Source organism: Typopeltis vanoorti, chromosome 14 (assembly GCF_054136105.1).
Source record: "Typopeltis vanoorti isolate ZY-2024b chromosome 14, IOZ_Tvanoo_1.0, whole genome shotgun sequence".
NCBI lineage: Eukaryota > Metazoa > Arthropoda > Arachnida > Uropygi > Thelyphonidae > Typopeltis > Typopeltis vanoorti.
This window is the reverse complement of record NC_143562.1, coordinates 12,977,316-12,994,238: the sequence shown is the minus strand read 5'-3', so window position 1 is coordinate 12,994,238 and position 16,923 is coordinate 12,977,316. Positions and strand designations below refer to the sequence as shown.

Here is a 16,923-nt window from a genome sequence, read left to right as displayed (position 1 = left end):
ATATTAAATATTTACAATTTACTATTTGTTCTAAAATTTTTATCCTGAAGCTTAAATCACAAATGATGGCACGACATGACAAAATTTCATGACGGCTGGGGCGTCGCCCGGTTAAACAAAGCCCCCGTTGTTTTCGCCAGGGAACCAGGGTGAACAGCGAAAAGTCAGCTACTGGAACAAATCTGAAAACAAACCCCAACTCAACATCACCAGAGTTAAAGATTGGTACTATCAACATAAGAAGCCTGAATGGCAAAGAAATGGAGCTAGCTGAGGAATTAGATAAGTAACAGATCGACATAACAGGGGTGACTGAAACAAAAAAGACAAAAACTGGTGAGATCTTTCTGAGCAATAAATACAAAATGTTATATTCAGGCAATGACAATCAAGGAAAAGAAGGCGTAGCCATAGTATTCAACACAAAATACGAGGCTAATCTTCTTGAATGGCAGTCAGTCTCAAGTAGAGTGATGTGGGCAAATATGAGAATGGGGAACTGGACAATGAGACTTATTTATGCTTATGGTCCCACAGAAGGTTCTACTAAGGTAGAAGTGGAGGAATTTTTTGAGGCTTTAGAAAAAGCAACTGACACAATGAAAAAGGAAAAGTTGGTCCTTGTTGGGGATCTAAATAGCAGAGTAGGAAATGATTGTCAGACATACAAAAATATTTTGGGAAAATTTGGAGAAAAGAGCAAAGCTAATAATAATGGCAAATATCTGTTGGATTTCTGCTCAGGACATGGACTGGTTATTACTAACACCATGTTCCAACATAAAAATGTGCACAAATTCACATGGAGAGAAGAGGCTAGGAATAAGAAAAGTCTCACTCACTATGTTATTGTTGATAGTGATGTTTTCTCCCTGGTGCAGGACACCAGAGTGTACAGAGGATTTGAAATTGGAAGTGATCACTATTTAGTCTTGAGCAGGATAAAATTGAATTTCATATTGAAAAGAATAACACGTAAGAAAGTTTTAAAGCGAATAAAAGTTGAGCAGCTCTCAGATGTGAACTGTAGACTAAAATACACAAAGATTATTGAAGAAAAAATGAAAGAGTTTGAGAACAGGAATCAAACCTTCGAGATTAAGTGGAAAACTCTGAAGAAAACATTGATTGATTCTGCCAGAGAGGCATGTGGTGAGGTTGTCTGCAAGGATAAAAAAATCAGAACTCCCTGGTGGACAAAGGAAGTTAAAGAGGCAGTGAAGGAAAAGAAGAAAGCAAATCAAAAGTTCCTGTCAAATAAGTCAGCTTGTGCTCTTAGAGAATACAGAGACAAATGCAAGAATGCTAAACACTGTGCAAAACTAGCTAAACAAAAGTCATGGGAGGACTTTGGCAAGAATATAGAAAATAAATATCAAGAAGGTGGTAAAATATTCTGGAGGTTGTTGAAGAAGCTTAGGAATGGAGGAAAGAGTGCTGTAAAAGGAGTTAGAGATGATAAAGGTGACATGAAAACGGGAGAAAAAGATATCCTTGAAGTATGGAGTAATTACTTCAAAAAACTGCTAAATGAAACAAGCAGTGATGACAGCACAGTGGTAAAAAACACTGACCAGGCATGCAGTCAAGAATACATATCCATACTTGAAGCAGAAAAAGCCATCAAAGGCTTGAAATGTGGAAAGGCAGCAGGAGTAGATGATATTCGACCAGAAATGCTGAAGTATGGTGGTATGAGAGTCTTACAGTGGCTGCACTGCATAGTTCAGAAAGCCTGGACAGAGGGACGAATTCTCGATGATTGGAGTAGAGCTCTCATAATATCCATATATAAAAAGATCTATACAAGTATTCTTGAGAAACGGTTGAGAAGAATTGTGGAAGAAAAGCTTGGTGAAGAATAAGCTGCATTCAGGCCAAATAGAGGCTGTCAGGATCAGATCTTCAATTTATGACAAATAGTCCAGAAAGCATGGGAACATAACAGAGATCTGTATTTACGTTTTGTCGATTTGGAAAAGGCATATGACAAAGTGCGAAGAGAGAAGCTATTCAATAAGCTACAGTTATATGGTGTCAATGGGGCATTATATCAAGCAATATTTAGTCTTTATTTGAGTTGTAAGTCAGCAGTTAGAATTGAAGGAAATACAAGAAGATGGTTTAATGTTAAATCTGGCATGAGACAAGGATGTACATTATCCCCTCTGTTATTCATTATCTATATGGATCACATTATGAAGGAAAGTGGTATTAAACATGATATCAAAATTGGAGATGTTAATGTCAGCTCTTTGCTTTATGTGGATGATGTTATACTTCTAAATAAATCCGCTACAAGTCTGCAAGATTCTCTGACTAAATTGAATAGCTGTTGTAATAGATATGGTATGAAGGCCAGCAATAAAAATACAAAGACAATGAAAATAGGCAGAATCATTGAAAATGTCAACTGTGTTGTGAATGGAGAACCTGTGGAACAAGTGAAACATTTCAGCTACTTAGGCACGATTTTTACTGAAGATGGTAAATTAAATATAGAAATTGACAACAGAATCAGCAAAGCTGGTATGGTAGGAAGTCAATTGAATAAATTCATATGGAATAAGAGAGAAATTAGTCGGAACACTAAATTAGCTGTATACAAGACAGTGTTCAAACCAGTTTTAACTTATGGATCTGAGAGCTGGGTCAGAAGTAAAACACTTGACCAAAAGACTAGAGACCGCAGATATGAACCTTCTGAGAAAGATTATAGGTGTGAACAGATGGCATCAATGGCAATATCATATTAAAAACAAGGATATTAGGAAAGAACTTGACATTGTCAACATCCAGGAATGCATTAGCAGAGCTAATCTCAGGTGGTATGGTCACTTAAACAGAATGGGCGAAGAAAGATTAGCAAAACAAGTTTTCTCTGCCAGGTTGGCAGCAAAACGACCCAGAGGAAGACCAAGATATAGGTGGATTGATACGGTACAAAGTGCCTTAGACAATAGAAATATAAGATCTGATAATGTTGGAGTCTTGACAAGTAACAGACTGATTTGGAGGAAAATTGTAGATAGGAAGTTAGTAATGATGTAATTTTTTTTATGTAGTACTATCATATCCTGTACACCCATTGGGGGTACATGGCAGGAATTTGATGATGATGCTTAATTTCATGTTCTTTATTTTAACTATAATGATAGTTTTTTCTTACTCTAATTTTTATATTCCTAATTGTAAAGTTTAATGGAATGAATATAACACATATAAATAATTAAACTAGTTTAATCAGTCCTATATTTCATCTCAGTCACTGAGATATCATCAAGGAAACGATATTAACATTGCAAAAAACACATATAAAAATGAACAAAACAATAAATGGAAGACTTAGACTGAAAGCCTAAAGTCCTATGAGGTGTACCCTCTATGGGTACTGTTGGCTAGCGTTAACTGTTGGATGGGAGGACTAAGAATTGAAGTTTCCCAAATCTAGTATTTAATTATTTATATCTGCTATATTGATTCTATTAAATCTCACAATAAGTTCAAACCATCATATAAGTCTAAATAGTTGATTCTCATATGACTTTGGCAACAGAATCAGATCATCAGCACAAGCTAATTTTGGCAATTATATATACGAGGATGGTCTGAAAGTTCTCGGCCTCGACCACAAATGGCAACACTATCAGTAAGATTTTTTCCTAAGTTGGTACATCTGTCAGCCAGCAAAGGTTGTTCGATTGCTAGAGTCTCTGCCACTAATGGCTCAAGGAAAAAGTTAAGCAAGTCTTAGAGCGGTTAGTAGTTGGAAGGGTATCAATCGTTCGATGCTTCTGGTACTCTGTTGAGAGATGGCCATTCTCACAGGGTTAACTTCGACCTGTAAACTGACGTATGTCAGACCTCTGTGCCCTCAGGACACATGGGGATATGACATGACATGGTATGTCTGTCGTAAGCATCCATGTGAAATTGCAAGTCATTCTACCAAGTAGTTTATTTTATACAGCTGTCTGAAGCAAAAGTGTTGTCTGTATCCCTTGAAATGGATAAAATTGAGTATCATGCGGTTATAAAATTCTTTGTAAAAGAAGGTTTAATACCAAAAGACATTCATTCGAAGTTCATAAACGTTTATGGGCACTCTTCTCCTTCGTTTTCAACAATTAAGAAATGGGCTGCCGAGTTTAAACAAGGCCGTACCAGCATTGAAGATGATCCACATGAAGGACGTCCAAAAAGTGTAACACCACCAGAAATCATTGATCAAGTGCACGATTGGATGACCGGCGAGTCAAAGTGCGTGAAATTGCTGAGACTATAGGCATTTCAAAAGAACTTGTAGGATATATTTTGCATGAAGAATTGCAAATGAAAAAGCTTTGCACAAGATGGGTGCCACGCTTGCTCACAACAGATCAAAAATACTCACATGAAAATCTCTGAACAGTGCTTGGAGCATTTTAACAAGAATAAAACTGATTTTGTGTGTCGATTTATTACTATGGATGAGACTTGGATTCACCATTGCACACCAGAATCCAAACAGTAGACAGAATCCGATTGAATCAGTGCCAAAGAAGACAAAGTCAGTTCCATCAGCAGGAAAGGTCATGGCATCAGTGTTTTGGGATGCTAAAGTTTATTAATTATCTTGAAAAGGGTAAAACAATAACCGGGGAATATTATTCCGATCTTTTTAACCAGACTAGACAAAAAAATCATCTTTCATTAGGACAATGCACCTACCCACAAAGGTGGGTAGGTGCATGGGAAAGGGATCTGCACTATGAACTGTTGGAACATTCATCCTATATTCCAGATTTGGCTCCCTCTAACTTCTATCTCTTCCCAAAACTAAAACTCTTCCTTGCTGGTTAGCATTTTTCTTTGAATCAAGAGATGATTGCAGCTATAGAGGGGTATTTTGCAGATCTTACTGAGAACCACTACAGGGACGGGATAATGGCACGGGAGCATCGCTGGAATAAATGTATTACTCTTAAGGGAGATTATGTTGAAAAATAAAAATAATTTTGAAATTATACCTTGTATACATATCTATAAATAGTTTTATCGCAGAATTTTCTATCTGAAATACTTTGGCATTTACTCTGTGGGTTTTAATTATATCTATCAGCAGTGGATGGAGAGTGCATGTTTACTTCACGCCTACCACTTCAAAAAGCAAGCCATATTAATTCAAGTAACTATACAAGTTTATCCAGAGTAGGCATTTATGGACATTCCTGCAGCATTTAAAATCATAGCCCTTTGCAGTTAAAAAAGCAGTCTTGTACTAACTGAACTAAGCTACTGATTTGTTGCAAACTCACCAGATTTGCAATTAACAATTCTCATCATTGTCTTATCATAGCATTAATTGGGTTTTTCATAATTAAATTTAATGGAATGAATACTAAACAGAGAAATAATTAAACAACAGTCCTTTCCTTTAAATGTTACAAGGTGATCAGCATGGCGAACCAGTTTTAAGTTATGGATCTCAGAGTTGGGTTAGAAATAAAGCACTGCATCAAAGACTAGAGACCACAGATATGAGGGCTTTGAGAAAAATTAGGGGAGCAAACCAATGACATCAATGGCACAAATATTAAAAATGAAGATACCGAAGAATAAGGGAACTTCTTCTTCAATATCTTCAGAAGAACTTGACGTCATTAGCATTTTCAAGAATGTGTCAGCAGAGCTAACCCAAGGTGGTATGGCCACTTAATTAGAATGGGGTGAGGAAAGGTTGCCAAAATAGTTGTTTGATGCCAAGATGGCAGGAAAGGAAGACCAAGGTCTAGGTGGATTGATTAAGTCTGAAGTGCCTTAGAAGCATGAAATGTTAGATATGACAATATTGGAGTGCTCACAAGTAATAGATTGATTTGGAGGAAAATTGTTGATAGGAGATTAATAACGTAAACTTAATCATGTAGTGCTGTCACAGTAACCTGAACACCCCTTGAGGTACATATCAGGAAATTGATGATGATCATGGTGATTAGCAATAATTTCGTTAAATTATGGAGACTCCAACTGTGTTAATTTTCCCAATGTTTTAATCTTCACATACAAAGACAAGCTATGTTATATTTCAAACAGTATCTCAAAACTATATCATATTTATAACATCGTCAGAGAACAAATTCATATTAGTACTTTTAATACAGCAATATTAGTGGCCTGAACAATAACTTAACATAAGTGTTTGATATATTAAAGCTAAGATCCTAGATTACTACAGCTTTAATTATAATTAACTCTTAGAACAAAAGATTATGTGGGCAGAATATGTGCCATTCACTTTCTTGGCATTTTTTAGACCACCATTATTGTTAAGACTAGGATGGTTGATAAGAATTTCACAGGCCTCTTTAAATTTGTGCTCATACCACATTTTAGTGTGATGTAAAGAACATTCAGTCAATTCTACGTATGGTATTCATGGCATGATCAGAAAGGTCATATTTATCATAGTTATTGGATTAAATGTGCTGTTTATGTTCCTTTTTTTTTTTTTTTTTTTTTTTGGATAGGGATTGTGCATTCTGTTTCACCCATATAAGGCAAATTACAGATGCAATGAATAGAGTATACTCCTGGGTGGGTCAGTGGAGGAAGTGGATCCTTGGAGGAGTTGAATGAGTTCTTTAATTTTACAGGTGGTTTAAAGATGGCATTAAGTCTGTATTTCTATTTATTTTATCTGATATCCTTTTAATGTATGGAATGGCTACAGTTTTATTATAATCTAGTTTATTTTTATTTTTTTGCAAAATTTTGTTGAAGTATTTTTGCTGTGGCCATTTCTTAGGAAGGTATTGCTGATAATTTTAATTAATGTTCAAGTGCTTGCTCATTGGAGCAAATCTTTAAAGCCCTGTTTTATGTGTTAATGACACCTAGTTTTTGTGTTGGGTGTATATATTGGCCAGTATGTGTAGGGTTATGGTAAACAGTGAAGGAAACACTTCCAGAAAGAAGATATGTGACAAGTATATCTAGACAAGAAAGTGTGTTCTGACTTTCAATTTCAATTGTATGCATTTGTGTTGTTTGCTTAGATAGCCAAGGAAAGCAACTAATGTCTGGTAGCCATGGGACCAGATAACAAAATTGTCAACGTACATATGCCACACTTGGGGTTTTAAAGTAAAGGAATCTGGAGCATGTTGCTCAAAAGCATCCATATAGACAGTCTTGTCATAAATACTTTACAACTTCTGCATCATCATCGAGTCACCCACAGAATTGCACGAGCCAGGTTCTGTTCGTGGCGCTGTGTGCACAGCTAACATTCACATGTTTATCAGTAGAGAGAGAGAGTTGTCTGGCTATACATGCAGTGGAAAGATTACAAGAACCATATAGTTGTAATAGCACTTCACAAAGTTAGAATGCAGCCACCTGTTATTTTCAACAACACCCAGGATCAGTAGGATGTTTGCATATTGGCCTATTGACCATTATAATGATACAGAAGACATATCTGACTACCAAAGAACAAATTGACGATGCTGCATTAGGATGCAACAGTTTGTGAGGGATGTGAAGGCACCTCTGCAGTAATGCTGTGAGAATGCAGAAAGTGATGTTGCAAGAGATGAACATTTTGCACAGAGAATGATGTCATGTGTACTAAATGATGACCTGGGGTGAGAGCCCATTATCATTCTACTGGACACTTCCTACACCTCAACTTAGGCAGAAGGAGATAAAATCAAAGGCACTTCTCTGGCAGTACATCAACAACAGGCATGGAGATATCCTCTTCACAGGTGAGAAGATTTTCACATTGAAGAGTTGTTTAACAAGCTAAAAAAAATCTTTAGTCCTCTTAATTAGAGAAACCGATTCCATCGAGAACACTTTAGAATATTGACCTTTTTTCAGTTATCTTACATTAGCTACTTAGGTGGCACTTTTTTAAGAATTGTCTGATTCTGTTTAATTGCCATTAATTAAATCTTGTACTGATAAGGCCTATGACACTTGGGTGAAAATTTATGTTAATAAAGTTTTTTACATGAGTTTTCCTTCATTTTTATAATTATTTTAATTATATATTTGGTTGTGAAAGCTAGTTCTCATTAATGCCAATAATCATGGCTATAACATAAGCTTCCATGTTGATAAACTACTGCATCAATAAAATTCCTTAGCAGCTCAAACAATATGGAGAAAATGTTGATGTGAAACTAGTAAAGAAATCCTGTGGTGGACTTACAGTAAGTAATATGTACACTATAAGAGTACGATTCAGGAAATAATGATTTCTGTGCAGCGGCAGAGGATTCATATTTTTAATCGAGTAAATCTGCTCGTCAAAAATTATAATTTTTGATGAGCAGAGACAAGCAAGTTATTGTACCACTGTACCGAGCCTTGATAAGACCTCATCTCGACTACTGTGTCCTGATTTGATCACCTAGGTTTCTTCTTGATGGGAAGGAGGTGGAGAGGATCCAGAGGTGAGTGACCAAGATGATAGCAGGTCTATGGAATGAACCTTATGAGAACAGGTTGAAGATTTGTGGGTTGCAGAAATTAGTGAATAGGTGGAAAAGGGGAGATATGATTGAGACATTCAAATTGCTAAAGGGTTTCTATAGGATTAATTCAGAGGATATTTTTGAGATCAGGACTGGTGGTGGGAGAACTAGGGGTCACCTATGGAAGCTGGGCAAGAGTGTGGTTAGCAAGGGTGTTAGAGCTGGGTTCTTTACTTTTAGAGTGGTAAATGAGTGGAATAAGCTGCCAGAGTCTGTTGTGGATGCTATGACGGTGAGCAAATTCAAGGCAAGGTATGATAGATACTGTGAGAATGTCGTATAGTTGTGTGGACATGATGTTTAGGGCCTCCCTCGATGAGTCTAAGGACTCACTGGAGTCGCCCATAATAATAATAATGGTTGATTTATTCTTATGATTTCTGTGTTTATGGCTTATGGACCTTTTGTTATTAAAAGAAAAAAAAAATTGACAGCATAGTACATCTATTAATTGCATGTTCTCCAACCAATTTTTCTTAATTTCTAGACTTGCCAACTCACCTTTAATTGAAAAGCCCTTTAAAAGTTCCCTGCACCATTAACAGGAATTGAACTGAAGTCTTTCCAACTGAAGGACATTGCAACTCTCACTATAGCAAACTGGTAGGGACAACAAAAATAGTTGATATAGTGAACAGTGAATTTACAGTGAATTTCATCAACTAGAATGATATGTGACTATGAGGAATGTGGTTAGGACTCAGGACTTTTTTTTTTTTTTTTAGCATTTGTTATAGTGAGCAGTTTGTTATGATGGTGTTGCTATAGTGAGAATCGACTGCATCATGCCATCCTTGCCTTGTTTTATATCCACAATGTAGAGGTTCTTTATGTTCTTCAGTTACACTTCACATTGTCATTTTATTAATATTAATTTCTAGCACATGGCAACAGTTTTAATTGGTAATCCACCAACTGTTATGTACTTTGTATTCCATTCCTTTGAATTGCTTGTCTACACTGATGATGTACTGTTAATTTCATTAAAGTTAATTACTGTGATCATCACGTAATTTATCATTTATACACCCTCTGTCCAAAAAGAAACCAAACTTTTCATAGAAAATAAAACACAGGCCAATTATAATTATTCAAATAATTTATTTCAATCAATATACTCTCCCTCAGCTTCGATACAGCATTTGGCACGGTCAATTAATTCATTAAATGAGTTTTTTTTTTATATCAGTTTTTGGGATACTCGAGGGCCGTGGTTACTGCCAATTGCACGTTTTCAATGGTGTCGTATCGCTTTCCTTTCATTGGCAAATGAAGTCGGGGAAAGAGAAAGAAGTCACAGGGTGCTACATCAAATGAATATGTCGAGTGATCCAACACACAAACTTGGATTTTGCTCAAAAACTGTATCACAATGTTCGAATGATGAGATGGTGCATTATCATGCAAAAGTGACCAGCTGCCTGGATCGTGATATTCATGCCATACACGACGAATTCTCGCTATCAAATGCTTCAAAACTTCGAGATAAAACTAACCATTAACTGTTTGGCCAGGCAGAATGAATTCTTTGTGGATAATGCCTTTGGAATCGTACAAACTAATCAGTTGTCTTTACTTTTGACTTTTCGAAGCGACTTTTTTTTAGATGCCACTCTTCTGGTGGTCTCTACTCAGCACTTTGTTTCGGGCTTATACTCAAAACACCATGTTTTGTCACCAGTAACAATCATTTCAAGCAAGTTTGAGTCCTTATGAGCGGTTTTAATGAGGTCCTTGCAGTGTTCAATTCGAGACATTTTTTGGTTGTCGGTCAACTTGTGGAGAACAAATCGCAAATTCAATTTATGAAAACCCAAACTCTCGGTCAAAATGTTGCACAGTTGATTTTGGAATCCCCAGTTCATCTTCAATCAATCTCACAGACGATTTTAGATTTTCTTTGATGAAATCACACACTTTTTGAATGTTAACTTCACTCAGTCCAGTATTTGGATGGCCCGTCTTTTTGTCATCCTCAAGCGTCTCACGACCACTTTGAAATCGCTTAAACCAATTGTAAACTTGAGTATGGGATAAGCATTCATCACTATGTTTTTTGAAGCATTTGATGCGTTTTGATAAAACCTTTACCAAGTTTAACACAAAAGTCAATCGCAGCTCTCTGTTTGAAACTCATTTTCCGACCATTTGTCAAAACACACAGTCACTCTTGGCTATAACTTGGCTTCTAATGAAACAAATGTCATAAACAGTTGACACAACACTAATGAAAGTTGCTGCTTTCGACAACAAAAAGATACAACAGGTGGCGCAACTAGTTTCTTCCATTTTCGAAAAGTTCGGTTTCTTTTTGGACAGAAGGTGTAGTTATGCCACAGGTACCTTTAAAGATTAAACAATAACAGTAATTTAACTTATTATATATAATAAATAACTTTCTCTTAATAACTTAAGAGAAAGTTATTTTTTTTTATGTGCAAGAATAAGCTTATAAAATCTAATTAACTTTATTTAAGTATATCATACCTCATATAGTGGAGGTTCTTTCATATGTGGATGAAATCCAGTTTGATGGCAGTTAGCAATATAATCTAGACCAAAATCAGGTGTCAAGGTAAACATACCTGTCCTATAAAATAAATCCATTATATGCAATATCAACACAGTATTATGTAATATATTGTATACTGATATATCTCGATGATTCTAAAATGGTATTCAAAATAAAATTAAAAGCAATTATTCTTATATAAAATATGAGATAAAATTTAGCTGAAATATATTTTACTTGAGTCATATTAATGCCTCAGCTATATGGAAATGCATATGAATTTTTTTAGTTCATAATACATTGCTGAAAGGCAAAATTTACATCCAACTTTAAGTTTCTTGCATTCAATGCACTGGTTTGAGAATTTGCATCCTTTGACAAATTATTATTCTGTATCTAGTTCTGTGTGTGTTCTGGATCATCTATTGGAAGTATATCTTCAATGGGGGGGGGGGGGATGTCACAGGATATTATGACAGTACAGTGACCTCTTTAATTTTTGTGTTTAAATTCTGCAAATTTAAAATAATGTGCAGCAATCATATTTAAAGAAAATGCCATGAGAGTCAAACTGCCATTTCCTTTAAGTTTTTTTTTTTTTTTTTTTTTTTTGAAGATTGTCAATTGGTCATCTATTGGAAGTGCATTATCTTTTTATTTTCTTTGCTATGCTTATTATTACTGTTATGGCTAGTGAGTATTGTTGTAGTTCTAGTGAATGAGTGAGAACATGATATGCATTAAACATACTCTGTCTGAGTAAACAGCAAGTCTGAGTAAGAGTACATTATCTAATTTTTTGTCAATTATTTATATTACTCGTGATGTTCTGGAACATAACCCTCATGTGAATTAAAAAGTCACTGTACATGATTAAGTTTACATTATTACTAGCTTCCTATCAACAATTTTTCTCCAAATTAATTTGTTATTTGTCAGGATGTCAATACTGTCAGATCTCACATTTTGGTTTTATAAGAACTACTAACTATGTTAATCCATTTAGATGTGAGTCTTCTTGACATCATGGAGTCAAGCATGCTATCAACCTTTCCTCTTTCATTCTGTTTAAGTAACTTACCACTTAGAGGCTCTGCTCATACATTCTTGAATGCTAATGATTCCAAGTTCTTTTCCAATCTCTTCATTTTTAAAATTATTCTGCAATAGCTTATTGCAATTATTAATAAATAGACACCTCCACTTTGGATTCATCCAATGATAAAGCATTTCTCAATTGACTGGGAACCCATTTCACACATTCACACTCTCCAAAGCAGCATGCTAACAAACACTCATACTCAATTTTCGAGGAAGAGTTTCTTAGTTTTCCCTACACTTGTTATGTACTGAAAAATTTCTTCCATGTCAATCTTATAAAATCCTTTAAGCAATTACTGAAATAAGAGCCAACAGGCTTCACTTCGGCGAAGTAAAATTATTCAAATATCCACTTAATTTTGAATCCTTTAAGCAACTTATATGTCTTATCATACTCCCCCCCCCCCCTCTCTTCACCTATCAACCAATTTCTGTAACTTAAAAAATCTTCAAACTATCCTTATAAAGAGGATTCCATAGACCAGCCACTATCTTGGTCAGCTACCCCTGGATCCTCTCCACTTCCACATTCTTGTGAAATCCAGGTAACCGATCTGTGCAAACTGTCCAGATAGAGCTGGATCAAAGTCTCCTTATCTCTATTTTATATTGCAAAAGTGGATCATTTATTCATTTTTGCAATATACCTCTGAACTTTAACTTACAATCCAGAAGCAGCACTCACAAATATCTAGCCTCATTACTTTCCTGCATTTCAGTTCTCTCAATATAGTACACAGCTGGCAATCTTTTCATATCCCAAAATTCTCATAGACAGGCTTATACGTTGCTTATGCACTGTTAAGTGCATAAGCAACGTATAAGGAATTATACGTAACATGCTTAAGGAATTGAACAACATAGATACGAATATAAATTAAATTACACTTTAATAAATATTTCCAATATTTCGGCAACGTCACGTTGCCATCTTCAAAAGGAACTTATAAAAAAAGGCACGTGCACGTAGGCACTACAACACAGTAATTGAGAATGAAGAGATGAAGCTATTGTTCTCCTAAAAGTCCTGATGGTGCCCTCTAGTGGGCTAAGTAGGTGTTTTTGGCCATTGGGCTGAAGGTCTGCTGATGTAAGCCTCCCAAATTTGGGGCAGTCGCATACAACCAAATTTGTTGAGGTTTGGAGAGTTTCTTAGGGCTGAGGCTGATTCCATAAATAGTCTTTTGAATTTGTATTTGCTACAGTGTATTACTGTAGCTTTCTTCCACTGTATTCTGTGGCGTGTATCCAGAGCATGGTTTGCAAGACCAGAATGGCTGTACTTGTGAAAACGGATTTACTGTGTTGTAGTACCTATGTGCATGTGCCTTTTTTTGTAATTTCCTTTGAAGATGGCAACGTGATGTTGTCAAAATATTTATTAAAGTGTAATTTAATTTATATTCGTATCTACGTTGTTCGATTTCCTTAAGTGATTTAACAATGCATAACCAACGTATAAGCCTGTCTATGAGAATTAACATCGTCCACGGAGATGCTATCGCAAGGAAGGCTCACCAATACAGTAAAATGAAGTTGTCTAGACAATTAAATCGTCTAACTTTCCTAAAACACTGCTGGGATAATCAGGTAATCCTGAACTATGTAAAATTCAAGCACCATTTTGTTTCACAAAAAGCTCTTCATATATATATAACTGCACCAGCTACGCGAACAAATCACTGCCATGCGGTTTCTCTTAGCAGATATTAACGAAGCTATTCGTGCCTTCAAAGAAGAGCTTTTGTGCACTTTAAATCACGAGCTTTGGTCAATTTTACATGACGTCTCGTGTACCGCTGCAGACAAAGAATTTGAAAAAATAAAATAAAATGAGGCCGACAGATGAAAAAATTCGAAAAATTAAAAAAGAACTCTACCGTCAATCCAAAACTTCCTACCAACACCGTAATCAACCTTTCTTCAGTCACCCTGAAGCACGCAACGTGCTTTCATGTGGCCACAACTTTGGCATTGCTCCCAGAAAAATACCTAGTGAGGATATTATGATCCAGATCAAACATGGAATCTGCCACCTTCCACATCAAATCGCCAACAGTGTAAGACTGGATGTAGCTTGGTCCTTTCCAAAGCAAGACCACCAAAGCCCAACGTATCTAACAAGGAATATAAAGCTCTGCAGGAAATGAGGAATAATAAAGAATTAGTTATCACCAAAGCGGATAAGAGAAATGCAACTGTAGTACTTAACCAAAAGTACTACAAAGGTAAGCTTAATGCTCTTTTATTATATTGGGCTACTTACCTCCCTATCAAATACAATCCCACCAACTCACAAATTAGAAAACTTCACAGGCTCCTTAAGAAAGTCACTTCTTGGCCTGTAGAAGTTACCAACAGATTAAAGCCGTTTAACTCTATACCCCCCCCCCCCCCCGTATTTACGGACTCCCAAAAATACATAAAGAAAATGTGCCATTACGGGGAATCAATGCCATAGTGGATGGCATTGATACCCCCCCCCCACATACAAATTAGCTAAGCATTTAGCCAAAGAGCTCACACACTATACTGGCAACACACCATCACACATAAAAAACTCAGCCCACTTCAAAGCTAGTATAGAAAACCTTACGCTCCAACATACCGACATAATGGTCAGCTTTGACATCTCCTCCTTATTCACAAATGTCCCACTCAAGAAAACTTTAGAGCTAATCCAAGCTAAATTTTCTGCCGATATCTCAGCCCTATTTCAGTTCACAATGAACTCAGGCTATTTCATTTGGCAGGGAAAATTCTACAAACAAATAGAGGGGACAGCCATGGGTTCACCACTCTCCCCACCCTTGGCCAATTTCTTTATGGAGACCTTTGAAGAAAAAGCCTTGGCCTCTGCCCCACAAAAACCAACCATATGGCTTTGCTACGTTGATGATGTGTTCGCTATTTGGCCACATGGCTCTGAAACACTTCTCTCCTTCTTACCCCAGAATCAAGTTCACCCTGGAAAAAGAGGAAAACAACAGCCTCCCTTTCCTAGACACACTAGTCACCCACCAGCCTGATGGAACCTTTGTTTTCTCAGGTTATAGAAAACCCACCCATGAAGGCAGATACATTCACCAACAATTCCCCCCCCCCCCCCTCACAACAATACAGAGTGGTGAAAACACTATACAACAGAGCTAAACTAATCTGTTCTAACGACATGGTCCTAAACACTGAACTAAATCGCATCCTCAACACTTTCTCAGCCAATGGCTACCCCCCCCCCCAAAAAAAATATATTAAAACCTACAAACCACAGCCCCCTCCCATCCACAAGGATTACTCTAAATCCATCACCAGAGGCACCTTGGAAAAAATTACCAAAATCTTAAAAAAACATGACCTGACCTCCTGTTACAGGCCATACAGAAAATTGGCATCCCTTGTCTGCTCCACTAAAGACCAACCTCTTCCCCTAGACCTACCTGGTATATACCAGGTCCCTTGCAGCTGTAAACTGTCTTACTTTGGCCAAACAGGCAGGACAGCGAATATCAGAATTTCTGAACACAGGGACTACATCTGTTTTCACAAGTACAGCCATTCTGGTCTTGCAGACTATCCTCTGGATACATGCCACAGAATACGGTGGAAGAAAGCTACAGTAATACACTGTAGCAAATACAAATTTGAAAGACTATTTATGGAATCAGTTTCAGCCCTAAGAAACTCTCCAAACCTCAACAAATTTGGTTGTATGCGACTGCCCCAAATTTGAGAGGCTTACATCAGCAGACCTTCAGCCCAACAGCCAAGAACACCTACTTAGCCCACTAGAGGGCACCATCAGGACTTTTAGGAGAACAATAGCTTCATCTCAGTTACTGTGTTGTAGTGCCTACGTGCGCGTGCCTTTTTTTGTAAGTTCCTTTTGAAGATGGCAACGTGACGTTGCCGAAATATCGGAAATATTTATTAAAGTGTATATTAATTTATATTCGTATCTATGTTGTTCAATTCCTTAAGTGATTTAACAATACATATCCTAAAATGCATAGCTTTACACTCTGCCACATTAAAATGATAGTCATTATCCATTGCTCGTGTTGTCACTGTTCCTGCAAGATTGTTTACATTATCCTTATTAACTAGTGCACTATTCAGTTTTAAATCATCAGCAAAACTAAAGATTCCCCCCTCAAGATCATTTCCAATATTATTCATGTGTTCTGTATTCAAGCCACTGCTATTTAACTTGTACATGAATAATATTGGAAATGATCTCTGGGGAAATCCACTGGTCACAAGCTTTATACCCAAACCTATTTGTTCCAATTTATGTAACAGGGTTCCATGTTGTATCTTGTAAAATGCCTCTGCAAAGTCCAGAAGTATTATTGTGTAGCCATTCCCCTATCTAACTCAAGTGCTATTATAAAAAATAAGTCGATTACTGATGCGTGAAATATTGTTTACAAATAATGCTACCTCCATATTTTATCATATTCCTATTAACTCATTTCTGAGATGCTGATCAGTTGATCATTTTCTACCTGTCTTGAAGCATGCTTTATACAATGGACTATTTTTCCCTGTTTCCACTTCTTTGGGTCCCCCACCAGAACTGAGAATCAAACAATCTGAGCAAAGGCACTACACCCCCTCACATATAATATACAAACTGATATCCCATATGATCTCATAGCTGTATTCACATCAAAGTTATGTAATATCCTGTTATAAATGTTCTGTAATTCTATTATGTGCTTCTCACCTCTTCTTTGTCTTTGTTGTCTTTTACTTAAAACTTCATGAATGATCGACTGCTGCCAT

General features: G+C 36.5%; 1 protein-coding gene across 1 annotated transcript in view; it reads right to left on the bottom strand.

Moving 5' to 3' along the window:
• Positions 1-16,923, bottom strand: part of LOC150099237 (STAM-binding protein-like) — a 77,475-nt gene that overhangs the window by 9,895 nt on the left and 50,657 nt on the right. Inside the window, exon 7 of the mRNA XM_090404290.1 lies at positions 11,013-11,115. Coding sequence (XP_090260416.1) covers positions 11,013-11,115 — 103 coding nt within the window. The remainder of the gene's footprint in view (positions 1-11,012; positions 11,116-16,923) is intronic.